The 20,892-nt window shown below is 36.6% G+C and overlaps 4 protein-coding genes, 1 long non-coding RNA gene and 1 other non-coding gene across 7 annotated transcripts in view; 2 read left to right on the top strand and 4 right to left on the bottom strand.

The window, feature by feature from the left end:
* Nucleotides 1-250: 250 nt before the first annotated feature.
* Nucleotides 251-7,845, bottom strand: LOC149588359 (uncharacterized). Of its 2 annotated transcripts, none has more exons than XM_089862836.1 (3): nucleotides 7,476-7,829; nucleotides 733-1,633; nucleotides 251-670 (listed from the first exon to the last, which is right to left on the bottom strand). In XM_089862836.1, exons 1-3 carry the CDS (start codon nucleotides 7,633-7,635, stop codon nucleotides 568-570), a joined length of 1,164 nt encoding a protein of 387 aa, XP_089718962.1. In that variant the 5' UTR covers nucleotides 7,636-7,829; the 3' UTR covers nucleotides 251-567. The 2 variants fall into 2 exon arrangements, with proteins under 2 accessions (XP_089718962.1, XP_089718963.1); XM_089862837.1 differs by lacking the exons at nucleotides 251-670; nucleotides 733-1,633 and adding exons at nucleotides 1,717-2,293; nucleotides 2,362-2,935 and having other exon boundaries at nucleotides 7,476-7,845.
* A 4,757-nt stretch (nucleotides 7,846-12,602) lies between these two features.
* On the top strand, nucleotides 12,603-14,261 carry LOC149588360 (uncharacterized). The gene is made up of 3 exons (XM_089863042.1): nucleotides 12,603-13,327; nucleotides 13,398-13,589; nucleotides 13,925-14,261. The coding sequence occupies exons 1-3, from the start codon at nucleotides 12,966-12,968 to the stop codon at nucleotides 14,091-14,093; spliced, it is 723 nt and encodes a 240-aa protein (XP_089719168.1). The 5' UTR covers nucleotides 12,603-12,965; the 3' UTR covers nucleotides 14,094-14,261.
* A 1,449-nt stretch (nucleotides 14,262-15,710) lies between these two features.
* On the bottom strand, nucleotides 15,711-17,140 carry LOC149588361 (uncharacterized). Its single transcript, XM_089862839.1, has 3 exons — nucleotides 16,696-17,140; nucleotides 15,968-16,391; nucleotides 15,711-15,848 (listed from the first exon to the last, which is right to left on the bottom strand). Exons 1-3 carry the CDS (start codon nucleotides 16,790-16,792, stop codon nucleotides 15,746-15,748), a joined length of 624 nt encoding a protein of 207 aa, XP_089718965.1. The 5' UTR covers nucleotides 16,793-17,140; the 3' UTR covers nucleotides 15,711-15,745.
* The window catches only part of LOC149588362 (uncharacterized), a 200,186-nt gene continuing 195,569 nt past the window's right edge, over nucleotides 16,276-20,892 (top strand). Inside the window, exon 1 of the long non-coding RNA XR_016379999.1 lies at nucleotides 16,276-16,407. This is a non-coding gene — a long non-coding RNA (uncharacterized LOC149588362). The remainder of the gene's footprint in view (nucleotides 16,408-20,892) is intronic.
* Nucleotides 17,830-20,300, bottom strand: LOC149588363 (uncharacterized). Its single transcript, XM_089862984.1, has 2 exons — nucleotides 18,818-20,300; nucleotides 17,830-18,206 (listed from the first exon to the last, which is right to left on the bottom strand). Exons 1-2 carry the CDS (start codon nucleotides 19,315-19,317, stop codon nucleotides 18,173-18,175), a joined length of 534 nt encoding a protein of 177 aa, XP_089719110.1. The 5' UTR covers nucleotides 19,318-20,300; the 3' UTR covers nucleotides 17,830-18,172.
* Nucleotides 20,737-20,809, bottom strand: TRNAF-GAA (transfer RNA phenylalanine (anticodon GAA)). The gene has a single exon. It is a non-coding gene; the product is annotated as a tRNA-Phe (tRNA).

Consider the following 20,892-nt stretch of genomic DNA (forward strand, 5'->3'; position numbering starts at 1 on the left):
ATCGTGTGAATAGAATATTATAGTTTATGAGCCTTAAGTTTGTGCAAATTTTTATAATCGGATGATGCATGAAAATCGAAATATAGTTGATAAGCCTCGGCTTCTTTGTTAAATTTCGGGTTAAAGGTCTTATGTGAGTTAGGCCTAACTCTAAGGTGCGTGTTTGTGCGTGTGGTTCAAGTGATGGATAAACAACATTGGAAAGGATGCTATTTGATTTCAAGGAGCTTAATATGTAAGTACAAAACAATTTTGAATATCAAAAGATTTATTTGGCACTATTATTATTGAATGTTATTACATTTAAATAAATACGCCAAAACACAATTGAACCGCTAGCCTGCTAGCATACGTTTAACAAACAAAAATTAGGCACGTCTTTTTTTGGCCTATTTTTGGGGGAAAATCAGAAACTACAGTAACATTACACCGTTATAAATAATATTATCCGATTAAATAATTAATAATACTGTACACAGAATTAAGTTTAATTAGACTGCATAGGGGACCTAATGTCGCTTAAATACTTAATTATGGCTTTGTTAAAGAAAGATTATGTGAGAATTTTCAGCCACTCTTTTTCAAGCTTAAAAGACAATCTTTAAATTCAGTTGAGAAGACATCAAACTTTTCGCATTCCGAGTAATTAAGTTTTCCAAGGAGTGATTCCCTATAATTAAGATTTAATCAGTTGGTTAATTTTATTTGAGATGTATGTTCTCATCATCTTACCCCAAAGTTTTAATTAGTTGTCCAATGGCTTCGGTCCAAGTCATAGGTCGTGAGGTCACATCCGGTCCTTGAACAGTTAGGGGATCATTAACGGGAACCCTTCTGACCTCTCTGTGATGACCTTGTTGACCTTTCTTCCTCTCAATACCATTGTTATCGTCGTAAAACCTTGTTGTTCTGATACCGTCCAAAATGGACATCAACTTATCGGCCCACGAGACGATGCTGCTTACGGATAGCCCCCCCGATTGAGTGCTTTGTCCTTTAGTCAGGTCCCTTTTATCTCTGACTGGTCCCTTCGGGTCAACGCCATTATGTTCTTCGTGGTTCTTGGTGGCTCCGATTTGATTTATATCAAGCAAATCTAAGATAGTCAAGATTCTTCTAGCCAATGGAGATAACGTGGAAGCCTCGCGTTTGTCCCTGTGGCTGTGCTCCAAAGTATTGTGGTCGTCGTGGTTCTTAGTCGGTGCCACGTGATTCAACCCAATCAAATCCAAAATTCGTAAAAGCCTCGTAGCCAATAAGCTAAATGGTCCCTGTTTCTTATCGGACGTGTCTCTGACGTAACGGTTCTTGGTTGACGGTGTCTTGCTGTCGATTCCGTTATTGACTTCGTATAGCTGTTTCGATCTCAATTGGTCCCGTTCCAATAAGTCAATGATTCGAAGTACCCTGTCGACGATCAAGTACCATTTTGAGTGTTTGACGTTGGCTGTACCGTTTTTCGGGTTCATTAAGCCAAAAATATCCCTGGTTGCCGGCGGGAATTGGTCCAAGTTGAATTGATGCGAAGGTGGTTCGAAGTAGTAGGTGGTCAGAAACATTGCGGCGACCAAACCCATCATGTACAAGGTGTTGGTGATACTTTGCACATTGACTTGTCTCGCCTCTCGGTCACCTGTTTTAAAAGACAAATAATTGTCACGCTAAGTACTTGAATACATTTTTAAGTATTTAAAGATTGATGGAGATCGGGCCGTTGTAATTCAAAATGTTTTTAATTATGGTACAATATTTACACATGATAACCTGGATAAAGATAATTAGAAAATGAGATTAACATTTAGTTGGGTTTTAATTTAAATATAATTAAAATGAAGTGAAGTAATTTTATAAATTAAAGGTCCGCATTTATTTGGGCAATTTCAATCACTCGGTCCGTTTGGGAGCTATGTATTAGAGAACTGTTTTGAACTTGTGTTGTTGACTTGATGAAGTACATAGTTGAGCTGATGAAGGGCAATAAGCATTGTTTAATTCTTTTTGTTGTTGTTTTCCTGTTAATTCTTTGGCATGAATTGTTGACATGTTGATACATTTTGCAAAGCTGCGCGTAACGTGACTCTGTTTGGTTTTGACGTATCCCGTATTGGTTCTGATACAAAGCTCTGTTATTGGTTATCTTTCGAGGATGGCTTGATGACGTTACGTAATGTTAATTTAACTTAAGTTAAATCATGTTAGATGATTGCATTGAGCGTTTACTTCATCCGTGCATAGTTCAGTTACGTTCTTTGGGTACAAATTGTGACTTTTCTCTAACTCCAACAAAAACTCTCTGAAATTAATAATTTAAACTTTAATTAGTCGGTTTCCTCGTTTAGTAAAATTTACTTATCGACTTACCCTAAAACTCTCAGGGCTTCTTGAAAGTAGTACTTGAAGCCCGGTTTCGATTCCTTAATCATAGGACCCCTTCCTTCTCCAATTTGTTCATTGGTCAGCGCTTGAAAGTCCGCTTTCTTCTTCATGTATTCCTCAAAGTTGACCATACTATCGGAATCCAAAGATTCTTTATCAGCTACATCCACGTTATTCCTGGCACTTCGGCCACCATACGGATTGACCAAACCACTTTCCCTTCGTAAATTATTTCCGAAATTGTAGCTAGTGATTGGTCTCTTGTCCAATGTCATGATTTGAGGTCTGAGATGCGACCCCAAGGCCACTGGTTTGTAATGATGCGGTTGTAGTCTGTTCTGATCGCGAATTAACGAAGATGGTGGAACGGGGATGGCCATCTCGGTTGGAGGGTAACGCCCGTTGGGAGGGTACGGTAATGGCGGAACCGGAAATGGGGATAATGGCGAATGTAGCATGAAGGCCGTGATCAGAGCCCCCACAACGGCCGACGTGACAAGAAGAACTGGAGACGCACTCCGGAAACTCGAAAACAGACCAGACACCAAAGCGGGGAGTTCTACAAAAGGTTACGGAGGTTATAGGTCAAATGACAGATAGAAAAAAGATAGGGGAGAAAAAACAAATTTTTTTTTGGTTAGTTAGGAAAAACAATTAAAATTTAAATTAGTTAATTAGCAGCCAAATTTTAACGTAGAATAATATGCGCATGCGTGTTTAGTCTATTGAGATTGATGATATGATTCCATAGGCCGTTTTTTTGTGACCTATTACTGAAGGTCATGGTTGTTTGATGAGAGAATCGCGTGTCTTCAAGAGGTTCGCGTAAACTTATTTTAAAGTGTTTACGCCCGTATCATTAACCTAACCTACTTACACCGTAGTAATCGACCGCGTCTACTAAAGGTCAAGTTTAGAGGTTCACAGTAAGACTATCTTCAAGGGTTTCTTAAAGACAATGTATTTTGAAATCAATGGCATTTTAAACTACTTCATTTAGGACTGTTGTAGGGCTGGTACTCTTCTGATACTGAGTCACTTTTTTCAAATTCGGTTATTAAAATTGAAGTCCTTTTCCGAAAATTAGTTACTATTTGTCACTTTTCTGGGTTTTGAGTCTTTCGGTGTTATTTATCTTCTCCACCACAACGTAAATACGTAATATATCCAATTCAACCGTCCAGTTGGATGACAGTTTAAACGCAAAAATAGCGAGACCACATTTGATCAAACCAAAAAAAATCACCCAAGAAAGGTTTAACTTAATATTTGAAAACAAGAAAATTCAAATGAATGTTTTGAAATTTAAAACGGCAAGAATTACTTTGCATTGTGAGCTGTGCTCCAAGAAGGCTTAATTTAATTTCTGCCCTATAGACCTTTTATGAGGTGACCTTTCCTTCCACTGGAAATATCTAAGCCTATAGATTGGGCTTGTTTACGACACAGACCTTTAAAATGTCTTTACTTATGGGAAATAACTATGAAAATCGGTTGTCTTTGAAAAATATTTCATTCGACCTGGCCAGACTTTTTAAAATCTTAATTTGGTCCTATTTAGTCACCTTTTTGCTTACAATTTTTAAAATAGTTAGTCACTTATTCAACTGAATTTGAGCGTGTGAGTATAATCTCTAGCTTTTGTAATAAACCTTAAGTTCAAGTTCAAGGTCATTGTATGGATGGATAGATTGCCTGTCTTCGATTATTTAAATGGCTTGGGAACAACGAAGCAAGGAAGGGCTACTTAAAAACAATATATCGTAACGAATCTGTTTTTAAATGGCGTGATACGTCATTGAGGACAAGTTTCTTGTCGATTACTAAATCAAGGATATAGAATATCTCCGGGCTACACCCTTTTTTATTTTTTAAACTGAACAGGATTAAATACGGTAATATTATTATTAGTATCTTTTACTTCCGCGTTAATTTTTTTTATTCATCTTCTTGGGAAGCGTCAAACTTCTGGTTGCTTGGCCCAGCCTCGAGTCAGACGGGCGTCGAGACTCTAATAAACCCGGGCTTAATAAAACCCACAAAAAATAGCTTTATATCTTGTTTCTAGTCAAACGAGGAAAAATTTACTCGAAAATAGTTTTTTTTTCTCATCCCAAAATTGTGTGGTTCACATCTTCTTCTTCCTACATTAGATAGACTTGACTAGCCCAAATTTATTCAATCTTACAACGAATATTGAACTTTAGTACGCCAGGGATAGGTCTTGAAGAAATTATAATTCCTAGGTAATAGCAAAAGTTTATAAGATATGGCCAATATAAGTATGACACTACCTATACTTCGTAATGCTAGAGATTTACAGCTCGAGCTATTTCGAGAACGACAAGCGAGAATTGATAAACTACACTCGGTTAATTTTGCAGCACTTCCATCTTCCTATTTAGTCTGTACTAAGCCTTTGACAGCGCCTCACCAGGCGTCGCTTAACCCTGAATCTATGACCTACGTACGTCACTTCATGACAAGCTCCAGTTTGTAACCAGTGACAAACTTATTTGAACATATCTTATGAACTTATTAATGATGATTGAAGTATTCATGAAGAATTGATGGAAAATTCATGGTAACTGTAATTTGATTTTAACGACGAAATATATTTGTTTTTGTAACGGAATTCGTTAAATTGTTAACTGGATCGAGGTAAGACGTTCCAGGACTTGGAGGTCATTTTTTGTGTTTGGTAATTTTGTTTGTTGGTGTTAACGTGGGCTCTTCATTTTTTCTTTCTTTTATTTTTGGGTGGGTTTTAAGGGTAGAGCTGAGGGGCTTGGACTGAGTATCTAATGCTAGGGGTAGCCAACCTTTTCAGCTGAAGGACCAAATTTGAAAATTCGAACTATGTTGCGGGCCCCGAGTTTTAAATTTATAATTAATAGCGCAGAAATTAGGAACATAACCTCTTAACTTTTCTAATTAAATCTGATTGCACAAAGCGTGGGAAAACAGCTTACCAAATTATTAACACTTGAACAGAGAAAAATCGGGGACATATTATAAAGAGGATAAAGTAACCAAATCCAAAGAATATATACTATCAGAAGTAAATAATACTTCTCTTGTATTATCCCCTTCTGATACTATGTAGTAGTAGGGGATATAGGTCCACCGTCCACGTGTTTTTTAATTGAATTTTCTTAGACATAAGCGCGGGCCGCAAAAGAAAAAAAATGGTATAGATTAGGCTAGCGAGTCCCATGCGGTCCGCGGGACGCGTGTTGGCTATCCCTGATTATTCTAATCTATATTGAAAGTTTAAGTAATTTTTGTTGTTCTCTAAAAAGCCAAGATAAAAAAGACCTATATTATATCTAGTTTACTTGAAACTTAGTCTGGAAATGCATTCCAACCCATAATTGACTTGTTGCTGCTTAAAGGAGTGCCCCCACACTCACTCTAGACATAAATATAGTTAAGATAATTTGAGGGATGACTTTGTTTATTTCAATTTTTTCTAAGCTACGAGAATTTTAAAATGAAGCTGTTTTCCTTTTATTTTTACACCCCCCCCCTCCACTTTCGTGATATTTAAAATCACGTAAATATTTTTGAAATCGTGAATAATATTTTGGTTAAATACGTGACTGACTCATTTCATCAGTTTATAATTTTCTTTTTCATAATAACAAAAAAAATCTTTATATATAATTAGAATCAGGGATAGATTTAATTTTAGAAGTATGAATGGAGAACGGTTAGTATTTACTTCAGTCCGACTCGTAGCCCAGTATAGAGCCCCTCCCTCCAACACGTAACGAAAAGTTTAAATTATCTTATTGGCTCACTTAAACTACGTTTCTGATGACGTTGCTGACGGGGACAGTTAAAAATACGTAATTCCTTTTTACCTCTGTCGCTCGCTATGATCCCGCCTCTTCTTTCATACCCCTCCGTCCCGTGGAAGGGGGTCCGGGACTTTGACGCGCGCCCAAATTACTCTGTTCTCCATTCCTACTTCTAAAATTAAATCTATCCCTGATATAAGTGTTTCTGATATCTATGGCTCACGCCTAACTCCGTCTCTGTCTGTATCCGTAATCCTAAACCCACTTAAGATTTATCACTTTAAATAATCTACAATTAAAAATAAATAAGGTTAGCCTCTCGCAAATAGAGTGAAGGGGAGGGTACACATTACAGGGTCAGTTAAACAAGTCATTGTTCCAGACCCCGACCACCTCCTTGGGTGCGGTTCAAGTTCAATTGGCCGTGTGAGTGTGTTTGTACCAGAGGTTTTTTTTTTCTTCTACAATGAATTCATTCTCTATTGTACTTTTTCGGTCTAGTAATTAACAGTTGAAAAGTTTAACTGAAATCAAAATTAATTAGGGGCCATTTCGTTACGATTTCAACTCACGCGCTCAGTGTATCTCGAGAAGGGTTTTTGGTTTTTCGTGTTGTTGAGGTTAGATCGCGATAAAGCGCCGGGTTTTCGTTGGAATGGTCTATTTTACGTCTATTCTCATCAAGTCACGCGCTGCTATCTCACGCTAGCTTTTGTCGTCATTTGATAACTTTTAAAACATTTTTGAATTATGTTAGCTCATGACAAGGTTGGTAAAGTCATGAGCTCAAGAGACCGCGTTTGGTTTTTCGATTATTTTTTGTCATGGATATTAGAAATATTATAACCGAGTGATAATACCGCGATGGCGATATATAAGGTGTATATGATAAGTCTGGCTGGGATAAATTAAGTGGGATGTTCTTTGGATGCACGACTTTGAGTCGAAAATGGAACTTCTATGATTCCATTTTGATTGCCCTAAGGGACACTGTTTTCGAGTTATGATTAGACTTGTGTTTTAGGGATGACCCCTTAATTAATTAAATTAGAAATGATTGTCTTAATCAGTTTCTTAATTAAATTTAAGGGGTCATCCGTAAAGTGCTTCTTCAATCATAACTTGAAAACAGTGTCCTTTAGGGCAAACAAAATGGAGATAGAAGTTACATTTTCGACTCAAAATCGTCCATGCACCCAAAGAACACTGCCTCTTAATTTATGCATGCAGACTTATTAGAAACACCCTGCATATAGATATATTAAAATTAAGTTTATTAGTTAAAAATAATCTTACGTTTTGTTAAATCTTCTTTGATAACCTTTAGGTCATTTTCGGTGTCCTTTTTGACCTCTTCCACGACAACTCCGTCGTCATCTCCGTAAACTAAACTAACGGCTAATAAAACTGTTACTAATATTAAGAATATAACCTTTCTATTAAATTTAATCAACATATTTAAGTATAGTATAGTACAAAAGTTAATCTATAGCTAACGGGGTATAGTCGCGGACCAGGAGCGTCGCGGGACCTTTCTAGTCTGGTACCAAAGAACTTTTGAATAACGCTTTCACGCGCCAGGACAGACTTCTCGTGTTCCGAAACGTCTCACCTGTTCTATCAAAGTTACCCGAGATACACGTGGGTCTTAGGTAATGCGGGTCTGGGTAGGTTTATGCTTGGTGTAGAGTTAGTTTGACTTAAGTATCTATATACCGTGGTCAATGACACTGTACTTTAATAAATGAAGTACCGGGATGGTGTTTCAGCCTTTAAAGACGCTGACAGGTGATACGGTCGGTTGAAAATATAGGAAGAAACGTTAGAGTAGGCACTCGGTTACGCGGAAACATTTTTTCTTTCTTTCTAAGTACTCGAAGATCAGGTTCAAGGGCTTTAATTACTTAACGTTTGAAAACAAGGAAATAACTTTTTCCTCTCGGGGGAGACCGGGCGGGGTTTGTGAAAGAAACGAATTAACGCTATGAAATTATCAAGAACTTGGGGAGCCCATGCAGCGGTCCTATAATTCCAATAAGGGATTTAAATTTTTGGCTGGGCTCTCTGTTTAATGTTGATTAGTTAAATCTAATTATAAAGGATATAATCGACACTTGTCTTGGTATTTTTCTTTATAATTGGAAAAACTACAAAAATTGTCACTTTGATAAAATATCTAGGCCTACGTAATTTTTTTGCATTACAGGATTCTAAGGAACAAATTTTATGTTTTTGAGAAATATAGAGAGATTTCAGTTAATTGATTAATACGTTACATCCTGCCAAGTTTTACCACGGTTCTGGCTGCCATATTGGTGGATTTCAGCTTTCCTAGAACCCCAATATGGCCGTATAAATTATCTCACGATTCTTAGCTCCTTCCCCAAAACGAAAGCACTCTATTGTCTTCTACTACGAAATTTCTCGTTACTTCACACCCTCCCAAGTTTTACCACGCTTCTGGCAGCCATATTGGTGGATTTCACCTTTCCTAGAACCCCAATATGGCCGTGTAAATTATCTACCAAATCTTATCTCTTCCCCAAAACGAAAGCACTAGGAAATTTCTCGTTACTTCACACCCTCCTATCTCTTATCTCGGGTTTGGGCGACCATATTGACGTCACGTCCCCGCAGCTACTCCCCTCTTAGTACCACTCTATAGGGATTTTTCTCCCACCCCTGTTTAGAAATTTAGACCTAAAAGTCACGCGTACATTGGGAAATATTATTTACATACGCGATGAATATAATTGCTTCGAATTAATTTTCTTCTAAATTTCCTCCTTCAAATTCCGGTATATAATGTTATAAACCAATATTGCAGCCTGGTTCAATGACAGTCTAAGGGCTTGGGCCAATTTCTCGGAATATAATAAAGTTAAATAAGTATTCCCCCCCCCCAATCACTTAAGTTGTTCAAATAAACCGATTTTAAAAAGCTAATTCGTTAATTTCGTTTCTCGAGTGTGAAACCAGCTAGATAATATAGCTGTAGATTGTACTTGAACCCTATACAGGGTGTTTCTGATAAGTCTGCCATAAATTAAGGGGATGTTCTTTGGGTACGATTTTGAGTGGAAAATGTAACTTCTATCTCCATTTTGTAAATTGCCCTAAGAGACACTGTTTTCCAGTTATGATTAGACTTGTGTTTTAGGGATGACCCCTTAATTAATTAAATTAGAAATCATTAACTGTCTTAATCAGTTTCTTAATTAAATTTAAGGGGTCATCCATAAAATACTCCTTATTAATCTTAAATTGAAAACAGTGTCCCTTAGGGCAATTTACAAAATGGAATCGTAGAAGTTACTACATTTTCGTCTCAAAATCGTGCATGCACCCAAAGAACACAACCCCTTAATTTATGCATGCAGACTTATCAGAAACCCCCTGTATACTTTTTATCTACCGTTAGTCGGTTTCTCTAGAACGTTGACATTGTACTTTAAGAAGTTAAAACCGGGTGGCTGGGGGGGGGAAGGCTGGTTGTATTAAAGGGTTTATATAATAAGGAAGGCTTGTTTAAAGACTTCGAAAGGGAGATGACTTGATTTTGAGAAAATGACGTTGTCACGGTCTACGCTTATCAGATATAGTAAATTCTCCCCACTTACGTTACAGGAAAAATGTATTTTTGGTTTCGTTTGAACTTTTGTCCTCGCTTTTTTTTTTGTAATTTATGGTAAATTATTTTAAATTTTTTACCCCCCCCCCCCCCCCCGAAATTCGAGGGTTGATAAATAATAAGTAATCGAACAGTTTTTTTATTTAATAAATTATTTTAATAATTAAATTACTATAGGTACCCTGAAGGGTGTGTCGATTAACAAGTAGATATCAATTTTATTGTCCTTGTAAACTATACTAAATCCTCTGCCTCTTTCTTCGTTAATGGGAGGCGCACTTCGCAGCTTCGTTATGATTCCCAAGTACTTTAGTATCGGATCCGTCCATTTCAATAACCACTCGTAAATAAATAGTTTTTCAAAGTAATTGTCGTCCTCTAAATAAAAGTAGATGACCAGATAATAATAGACCATCGTGTCCTGGTAAAAAATACTTCTCTTAGACCGGCCACTACTTGTATTTGAGTAAGTACATTCGTCGTAATTTGCGCCAGTAACTAATTCGGACAAGTCCTTGCCAGCCATACGTATGGTGCTTAGAACATCTTGTGGGTCTTGTTTCTTAGTTTTGTAATTGGTGTCATCTCGCAAACCTAGCAGGGACATAAACCATTCTTCTATAATGTCTTTCATTTGGAGTAACTCTTCAATGCTAGATGACGTATTTTGATCTTCGTCAACTTCCCCGGGTTGCAAGAGCAAATACTCCAAGTAATTGTACAATGGTTCCCAAATATCGCACTGCTTAGGTCCCTCATTCTTGGGTTTAAGTGGCACTTCTTCCTTTGATGGTAAATCTGGTTGAAAATATTCATAAATTGGACTCCAAATATCGTAGTGTCCATGATGGCCTGAACTGGTGGTACTTGGATCCAGACTACGTCGGGTTTGGGTAGCATCTGTTTCCGAGTACAGGCGTAGTAAACTAGGGTACCATTGCGGGAACAGTAATTCAGGGTAGATAATGGGCACCACAAACGGTATTTGGAAGTACACGTAGATGTCGAAGATGTTTTCGTCATAAATTAGACTTAGTAAACGCGGGGATCGTCGGGAAGTAACTTCATTGGTTGCCGTGAAAGGGTAAACGCCATCCATGTAATATGATTGGATGCAAAACCAAACTTGAGTTTCAAAGTCTTCGTAGAAAATACTTGTAGACTTCGATAACATTATTACTTGGAGTATTATAAATAAACTTGATAAGCCCTTTGCCATTGATTTAGGATATAAAAGGTTTTTTAAATAGCTGAAAACTGACACAAACGCGACCTTTCAACCCAAAGGGGTAATTAAGCCTAAGTGTTTATTTCGATTAAAATATTTTATACATTTAAAAAGAAACATCAGTTAAAAGTAAATTAAAAAACAAATGAACGACTACGTTAGTTCGTTAGTTGGGTAAATTAATGTTTGATTCTCTGTGGACGAATGACATTTTAAACAAAACGTCCACTCGTTGGTCTTCGTAAAACGGAGAGGTCAAAGCGCGACCTTTGTCGATTTTAGGCCTGATTGACCATCGTGTGGACCCATTCCAGTTCTCGGACCACGAGGCCGGGTCTAGAATGGGTACCGTGAAAGGCATGGCGAATGTCAGGATAAAATTCACCCTTTGGTCATCGTAGGTCAATCGGGGTAGAACACCACTACCACCGGTCAAGAGAGAACTTAGAACTTCCAATAAGAGAAGGAAAAATCCTTTCCAACTTATATTGTCCAATGAAATATTGGGTATAAGTTGCTACACGTGAGTCAGTGAGTGGTTGTCATAATTTAAGTTGTTGTTAGCTAATTGTCAATTGTGAACTTTGAACTTACCATGATGAACTTGCAACTGATCAAAGTAAATCTTCGATCCAACGTAAACTCGAAACCAAACTTCCTTTTCCCATAAAAGGCAGATTCGTTTGAAATAAAAAAAAATTCAATTGTAGCATGAAATTGACGTGTTGATCCTCGTAAAATATACTCCTGGCTTTACGTCTTCTCGAAGACTATAAAAACCAAACATATAGTTAAGCCTAATTTATGTCACTAGAACTTTACAATACGTCAATATAGTACCAGAAGGGGATAATAGAAGAAGGATGACACTCTGTATGCTCTTATTACTTTAGTTATGTAACATGATTCTTCCCAGGCTCATATGCACCTTTTTGTTTGCTCTCGATCCCGCTCATCAAACTTCAGACGGGCATTGCACCGTGCTAGGGTGAATTCTATAACTGTTTGGTATTTACTAAATCCTCAGCAATCAATTAGCCAACAAACCTTGATTGTCTTGACGTGGGACAAAAATTAATCCACAAGCGGATGCGCCTTGGAAATCAAATAGTTAAGCAGCGCTAATAGAGTAATGATGAGGGAACTATTTATCATCACGTATTTGATTCGGTTTAGTAACCTTGCTATAATAAATGTTAAGGGATGTTGGGAAGAATCATGTTACAATTACCCCGCCGCTTTGTGGTTGGTACACTTCTCTCTAAGAGAAGTATTATATACTTCTGGTAGTACTTACCCTATCCTTGGCGACATTTTCCCATTTATCCTTAAATTTTTCATTCTTGGAGCCTTCGACGATGGGCACCCGATGCGGGATAATTATCATTAAGATGAAATTAATAGTGTTGTCATCGTATATAATTTGAGGGCCTTGGACACCCACCATGACTTGCGTAAAAATGACCGAGGTTAAAATGAAAAATCCTGGAAATTTCCCCATACTTTTGCTTTATACATTCAAGTATGCGGAATTAAACAAAATGATTGAATTTCATCTTTGGGATTTCGTAAAGTTTCTTTTTGATTAAGTTCAAAGGTTAAATCATGTCAGGTTTGGGGATCGCATCCGTGCGGGTTATTTGAGACGGTAGAAAGATTATTTTACATGTTTGACGTTGTTGCATACTGTGAAGAGTGGCAACTTAGTACGTTGTTTTAGATCGTTTGAAACTGGCGCGAAATTGAATCAAATGAGACGAAATAAAAAGATGTAGAAATGACGTAAAATGGCCTATTTTTAGTCTTTAAATTTTTTTCATCGAATAGACCTAGACGAGATAAGAGATTACGATATATAATTGATATTAACTTTATCACATCGAGACGGTTAATGATCCTTAATTACGATTAAGTTAACAGTACGATCATGTCTTTCCGTGGATTTAAATTAATGTTAATTATCGCGTTTTGGACTCTACCTAAAGTTGTCCTGTCGCAAAATGTAGTTTCGGATTCTCAAGGCCAACAGCGAAATGGTCCTCAACGTCAAGTTCAATTTCAGCAATCGCCCTGGACCGGTTTTACCAACTTACTGTCTCAAATACCTATGGGAACATTAATACAAATGATCATAACCTTCGTCCAAGATACGCCAGTCATGTACATGTTAAACAGTATCTTCGGCAAGTCCTTTGTCATATTCCAAACTTTAAGTATCTCCTACTCGGTATTCGCCGCTATTTCTTTATTGTTCCCATCGACTGGGCAGTATTTGGAACAGCAGGTCGCGTAAGTACTTAGTTAGGTACTTGTAAATTCAGCTAGGTCTGCGGTTATGTTAAATTAAAACCCGAATTAGGTCTCTAACCAACGCACTCGTTCCAACCGTTACCAACTTACCCGAGACGATCAGAAGCATGAATCCGGTACAAAATACCATGAATATGGTTGGAATTGATTCACCCCAATGTCAACTCAGAGCTTCGTGCGAAGCTGGACAACTTGTCGCTAATAATTACCCAAATGCCGCGCAAATCATAAATCTATTAGGGTATGTTTTCTCGTGTGATAAATTATGGCGTAAGTTCATAAGATATGTTTCTATAAGTTTGTCACTGGTTATAAACTAGAGCTTGTCATGAAGTGATTGAAGTAGGTCATAGATTCTTGTAAAGTGACTCCTGGTGAGACACTGGCAAAGGCTTAATACAGACTAAATAAATATTAAGATGGATTGCAAAACTCCGTGTAGTCAATTCTTTTCTCGAACTAGCTCGAGCTGTAAGTCTCTAGCATTACGAAGTATAGGTAGTGTCATACTTATGGAACATAGCTTATGAACTTATGATTATAGTAATTTAGGCTTAATAACTTGACCTTCTGTAGAAACGCATTACCGATTGAAGACAAATTTAATCAACCATTTTTAAGAGGGTCCGCCAATGTCAACTGCGCAGCCGCGTTTCGTACTTGCTCACAATCGCCATTAAAACATTTATTTAATTTTAATTCTAGCGATAATAATGTTAATCAAAGTCCGAGAAAACGGAAGTAACTTAATATAAATGTTTAATATAATGGCCTTTGATTGCAAAATAGTCATTATTATCATAATTTCAAGTCGTTCAGAGATTATAGACTTGTATTTTTAGGTCAGTTTTTTTGTTGTGTATGATAGTTTTTTAAATGTGTTAATGAATAAAGAATCCGATTTTAAATTAAATATATTGTTGATTTAATTTATTTTCACAATTACATTTGATCGAGATTAATTTCGGGTGGCTGTTTTATTCTGCTAAATTACTTTTTATTAGGAAGTTTAATGTCCTTGATATTGAAAATGCATGCCATCTTGACAACTGTTGATAATACTTGGACGCGCGAAGAATTAACTGACCATATGAAAGTTGTTGCCCAAGAGGAACGAAGTTTATCAGTACCAATGTCGGCGTTTTTCTGCTACCTTGTTAAGAGGACGTTACATTTTATCTTCACGAGGGATTATTGGTACGCGGTGCTTCGGACTAAGTACGGTAATTGGTTGTACTTCTTCGAGATCATATTCAAGTCTTCGACCTTCACTGGAATCGTTTTGTTCTTCAAGAATACTTTCTTACCCTCGTTGACCGTTGATATAGTATGGGACTTTATTGTTTATTTCCTGGATTTGTGGATAGCGTCAGGATGAATTAGAGCACCGTAAATCCTTAGTGACTGAGGTGTTGAATGACTTAAGAGGACTGTACTTATTGACCGAAGTATTTAATGACTTTGGAGGACTGTATACTTATTGACTGAAGTATTGAATGACTTAAGAGGACTATACTTACTTATTGACTGAAGTATTGAATGATTTGAGGGGACTGTACTTATTGATTAAAATATTTGATGACTTAACAAGACTGTACTTATTGAATGAAATATTTAATGACTTAAGAGGACTGTTTTATTGATTAAAGTATCCCATTACTTAACATGACTCTTCTTACTGAAGTATTGAATGACTTAAGAGGACTGTTTTATTCATTAAAGTATTCCATTACTTAACATGACTCTTCTTACTGAAGTATTGAATGACTTAAGAGGACTGTTTTATTCATTAAAGTATTCCATTACTTAAGACTGTACTCTAAGTATTCAACTCTTTCTGGAATAGAACTAAGAGGACTGTACTCTTATTCACCTCTTCCTGGATTATAAACAAGATGTCATAAATATGTCAAAACTTCGTTTAGTTAACAATGAAGGACCATTGGACACGCCTTAAGACAAACTTGGACGCCTTAGTTAGTAAAGGGCATCAGATATTTTAGAATTTTGTAAGCAATAAATGATTAATTTTAATTGCTTATGTTAATTTAAAGTTACAATATAAATAAGTTCTTAAAGCAGTGGTTTTGGATTATTTTCAAGTTCGAGTTCAAATAATCGTTAATTAAAATTAAGGTTTGTTAAGTGAATAATAAGTTCTCGCATTAATTAGAAAACTTAACATCTTCCTAAGCTTAATCAAAACACATTGATTTGAAAGACAAAATGTATCGCAGTTTATTGTATAGGTACTTGTTGTACATAACCACATTTCATAATAATAACACAAATTTAAAATACCTAATTACAGACATTGTAACTTTTAACATGTATTTGTTACTTTAAAAACAAACCGGGCATTAAAGGGAGTCAAATTAAAATTCTTGTTTACAAACATTACAGTGAACTCGTTGGACAATCGGGATACAATCTCTGGCAATCCGAAAATAGTCTGGCTCCTCTCAGAACTGGTTTGGCGTAACGATGATTCAAATTTTCACTGCAAGAAAACGGCAAAAATAATGCAATGCAAATAAATGACGGTCAATCTATCGCGAAGAAGAGACAACTGGTAAAAACAGACGTAATAATTCGCGACCAAACTGGACCGTAACTTACCCGAAAAGTCTGAACGCTCCAGCCGCAACGGGGTATTCCTTGGCCACATACTGACCCATCTCGCAAGCGGTCCTTTCCCGACATTTCATCTCGACCTTCATGTAGTCAAAGGCCAACTCGACCGGGTCGTACGTATTGACGTTATTGGTCACTTGGTCCATGACGCTAGTCTCCAATGAACGCATGGTGGACGCTATGACCGAATTGGGGAACATGAATCCGAGGAAGACGGAGACTATGTACAAGGCACCGATGCCAACCATGACTGGTTTCAACTTGATCAACAAGGCGTAACCGATAGCCGCTAGTTTCGCCGTCGTTAATGTTGTGGCTAGTTTGGTCAGCGAGGCTTTGGTTAAGAAACTGGACAACAGGGACAAGATGGAGACGACGTCTAACGAACGGGAATCGAATGGAGACGTTTCTGCAAAGCGCGTGAGGTGAGTTTGTAAATTATTTGAGTGTTTATTAGTTAAATATTTTAATATGATATGGAAAAACACAAACCCCCCTATTTTAAAGAGTGGTATTTGATAAGATTTGGTTTTAATTACTATCCCGTACTTTGAGCTTTGTTAGGGTGAGTTCTAATGCAATCAGTAGTCACTTCTTGTACGTGTACATTAGCAATCAAACCATTTATCAAATGACACACAAATTAATTTTCCCTGTGGGACCCCAAGTTGGACATAACTTACAAATATGCAGCATAGAATCAATTATTTTACCATCTTGTCCGCGAAGGGCCCCGCCAGGTCCAGCTCCAGCAACCTTGAAGCATACGAAGAGTATAAGAGCTGTTCGAAAGATGGTAGAGTAACTCATTTTGTGGCAGTTGTAAAATTGTCGCTGTTGTTGTCCCAAGTTCTTGTAATGTTATGATAACTTTATACGACTCGGTCTTCTCTTTTATACAAACCATTGGTTAACCCGGAGTTGACCCTAAGATTTGACCCCTCCATATCTGACGTCATAACGGTGTTTATTCTTGATTTTGTCGTTATTGACTCTGTCGTCTAAAATTGATAGCTTTCGTCATTGTTCCGCGCTTTTTTGTCGGGTTAAATCAGCAGGGAATGTTAGTGATCATTAAACCCCTTATTATAATCTTAGTAAATTTGAACTTTGACCCGTGGCTTCTTGTATGCCACAAACATTGGTGAATGTTTTATTGGAGAATTTTTTTTTAAATTCGTGTTTGTAAATTACTGATTATTGCACAATATTTAATTTTTTCCACCCGCTCCACGTGCTTTTTTCTCGGTTTTAAAAATGGCGGGATATATCGACCAGCTGCTTCCGTAAACGCGCGCGCCGAGGGGCAGGTCACTCATGCCCTTTTTTTCGATTGGCAATTACACGTAATCCTTAAAGGAAAAGGTCTAAAAATAAAAAGAAAATATTAAAAAATAAATAAATTCTTTCTTATTAGAAAATATTTAGCATTTAATTAGTCTTAAAAACAATCAAGGACTACTGCGCCATACGCCACTGGTTTAGTGGCGTCTGCTAAATCGAACCTCATACCCCTACCTTACCCTTACCTGTGAGATGTCAGCCAATCCCGTTTGAGATAAGTGAGTTCGAATTAGCAGACGACACTAAACCAATGGCGGATGGCGCAGTACTCCTCCCGTTTTTAAAACTAATTAAATGCTAATTATCATATTGTAATAAGAGATCATTTATTTTCTTTTATAATATTATTCCTTTTATATTTAGAAAAAGGCCCTTCTTAAAGGTTATATAATGTTAAATTAAATTTTCCGTTAATCTGTGTACAGGGAATCTGATAGTGAATAGCCCCTTGGCGTTGGTCAAGGAAAAAGGGATATTAGATAAAATAATAAAATAAGAAGTAATACTCTAAATTAAATTTAATCAAGTAATTGTTTTTTAATTCAATTTAAAAATGAGTACAATCGCAAATACGAGGCATTATCCTCTCACAGATTTGATATTAAAATAACAGGATGTTATTTTTCATTTAAATCCCGAGGCGATTTTAACATAAAAATTAGATCTAGTTCTTTTACGTTTATTATCTTTTCTTTAACGCGATGTGATTTGAATGTCCTTCAAAATTGTATAAAGGCATTTCTGTTTTTAGTTTAATAGGGTAATATCTTTCAAATGGGGTGATGCTAAATAATGCTTTACAACAATAATAAATTAATTATATTTAAATTAAATAGGTTCCAGGATTTATTTCTTGGTTCTTCCGTCCGTCTGATAATTACTGTGAAATAAACAAACAATTTGTTTTTAGGTTTATTTTTTTTAATTTTGGAAACTTTAAGGTGGGGTTGTTAAAGTTCATTAGCCCTGAGAATTAATTAGTGGAACAAAAAAATAAATAAGTAAGAAAATGCGGAAAAGATTCGAAATTCTTATGAATATTTATTAAGAGATAGGGGCCCACGCTTTCAAGGTTACACTCAATACTTGAACGGAAGTTTGAAGGTCAAATAATTATAATTAAAATATTATACCATAAGTTTATAAGTTATGTTCTTTCATAAGTATGACACTACCTATACTTCGTAACTAATGCTAGAGACTTATATTAAGAGCTAGTTCGAGAACGACAAGCGAGAATTGAATGGCTACACTCGGTGTTAATTTTGCAGTACATCTATACCTATTTAGGCTTTACTAAGCCTATGACAGCGCCCCAGTCACCAGGCGTCGCTTTACCTCGAATCTATGACCTACGTCACTTCATTCATGACCAGCTCCAGTTTGTAACCAGTGACAAACTTATGAAACATATCTTATGAACTTATGATTATAATCACCATTTAATTGTGATATTTAAGTTCTAATCTAAGAAGAGGTCATTTTACGTACCTGTATGGCGTTTGCCTCGGTGACCTTTTGGCGTATCTTTCTAGCATTATTTCGACCAAACACAATACCGGGTTTCTCGATTCGTCGCATTCAATTAAACCTCGATTGTTTTTAGGATAGTTTTTAGTCGATCTTTTTAATCGGTTAACCGATAATACATGCGATAGTAAATTTTTGGCATTATTTTTAACGGATACTAAATGATCATCGTCTTCCAAGGACCTTTTCGATCCGTCACTTCCGAACATTTCTTTCAAAGATAATTTCATAAAATACTCCATAATTAATCGAGTCATTTTAACGAACAAAACGTCCCATTCGGCTTTTTCAAATAATCGATTAATTAGTCCCATTGAGTTAATTAACATCACTTGACGACCTTGCCTCGATAAAGAGCGTTCTATTTCAAAAGCGCGTGGTCGTTGGCCGCGTGGGAAACAGCTGACCGCCGTTAAAAAAAGCGCGAAAAAGCACACGCGCGCGAAATTTTGACACTTCATCCTCGATCGCGCGCGGGAAAATGTGAAAACTAATTAGGCCCGAGTTAGGCTTAATTGAAAAATTACGCAAATTTTCGCGATAATACTGGCGGGAATTTTTTTTTACTTTATCACCCACGCAAGGAGTTTTCTTCAAGTGTATATTCTTTGATTTCCAGTTCACAAATACGTTGTTAGGTTGCCGCCGCTTTTAGGGTTAAGTTTTAGGACGAAAATTCTCGAATTAGGCTTAGCGATTTAGGGGAATTCCCGGTCGCTTCTGGGCCCGCTTGAAACTTTATTAAACCGGATGGTAAATTCGTGCTTACCCGATTATGGACAACGGGATTACAATCCATTTTAAAATAATATATAACCATTTGACAGTATTTATTATTTGGAATTACTATTAAAACTATGATATTTCCTTCTATGGAAATTCGATGAGTTCGTCCTACACTCACTCACTACCTGAAAAGCGTCATTTCATGATAGAACCATCCTAGCTCTAAGTAGAACACTACGAAAATGGTTCTACCCAATACGGAGTATATACTCTTAATTTTTTTTTCTATACTGACTTAGAAAAGAGGGATAATTTTCCTATGGAAATCTTCGAATTTTTTTCGCCCTAAAGGTTTACCTTTTTACGTAGTCTTGTAAAGAAATTTGGTCGGAAGAAACGGGTTCCGCCGTGATTAGGTGACATAATACCCTTAAGGGGACGTTGAAATTTCATACTTTGAGGTAAGACCCGAGTAAGAAAAAAACCCGTAAATGCCCGAAGGATACGTCAAAAACTAGTAGTATTTGGGTCTCCGTTTTCATTTTAACCCAATAATTATGGAAATAAAATATAGGCGCGTTACAATTTACATAAACAGATTTATGAACAGTTTTATTGTTATTTTATTATTACAGACCTTGAGGATCTTAACAAGGTCTCGGGGGAAACCCCTGTCCTAATCTCTTAGGAAAAGGTCCGGTAACATAACATTATATCTTAAAAGAAGGGCCTGTTTCTAAACCTAAAAGGAAAAATATCTAAAAAGAAATATAAATTATCTCTTATTACAAAATAATTAGCATTTAATTAGTCTTAAAAACGAGGACTACTGTACCGTCTGCTAAATTGAACCTCTTACCCCTACGGTTGAATTCTCACAGGCTGAGAGAAGTAGTGATAAGGGTAAGGTAGGTTCGATTTAGCAGACGCCACTAAACCAATGGCGAAGGAGTACTCCTTCATAGTTTTTAAGACTAATTAAATGCTAATTATTTTCTAATAAGAAATTATTCATTTATTTTTTAATATTTTTCTTTTTGTATTTAGAAAAAGGCCGCTCTTTTAAGGTATGAAGTTTTCCTTTAATTTTCTTAATTAATAATGGGTACCGTTGAGTGTACGAAAATTCATAATTACTTGAAAAAAAAATTTCTTGCCGAAACCCGGGATCGAACCAGGGACCTTTAGATCTTCAGTCTAACGCTCTCCCAACTGAGCTATTTCGGCCGTGAAAGGAAAGGGCTTAGGAGTTAACTTCCCCCTCTCGTTATCTATCTCGCGCCAGAATATAAAAGCAAGCGTTACCTCTG

Source organism: Phalangium opilio, unplaced genomic scaffold, assembly GCF_054372755.1.
Source record: "Phalangium opilio isolate 3A_F unplaced genomic scaffold, DU_Popi_V2 ptg000662l_1, whole genome shotgun sequence".
Taxonomy (NCBI): domain Eukaryota; kingdom Metazoa; phylum Arthropoda; class Arachnida; order Opiliones; family Phalangiidae; genus Phalangium; species Phalangium opilio.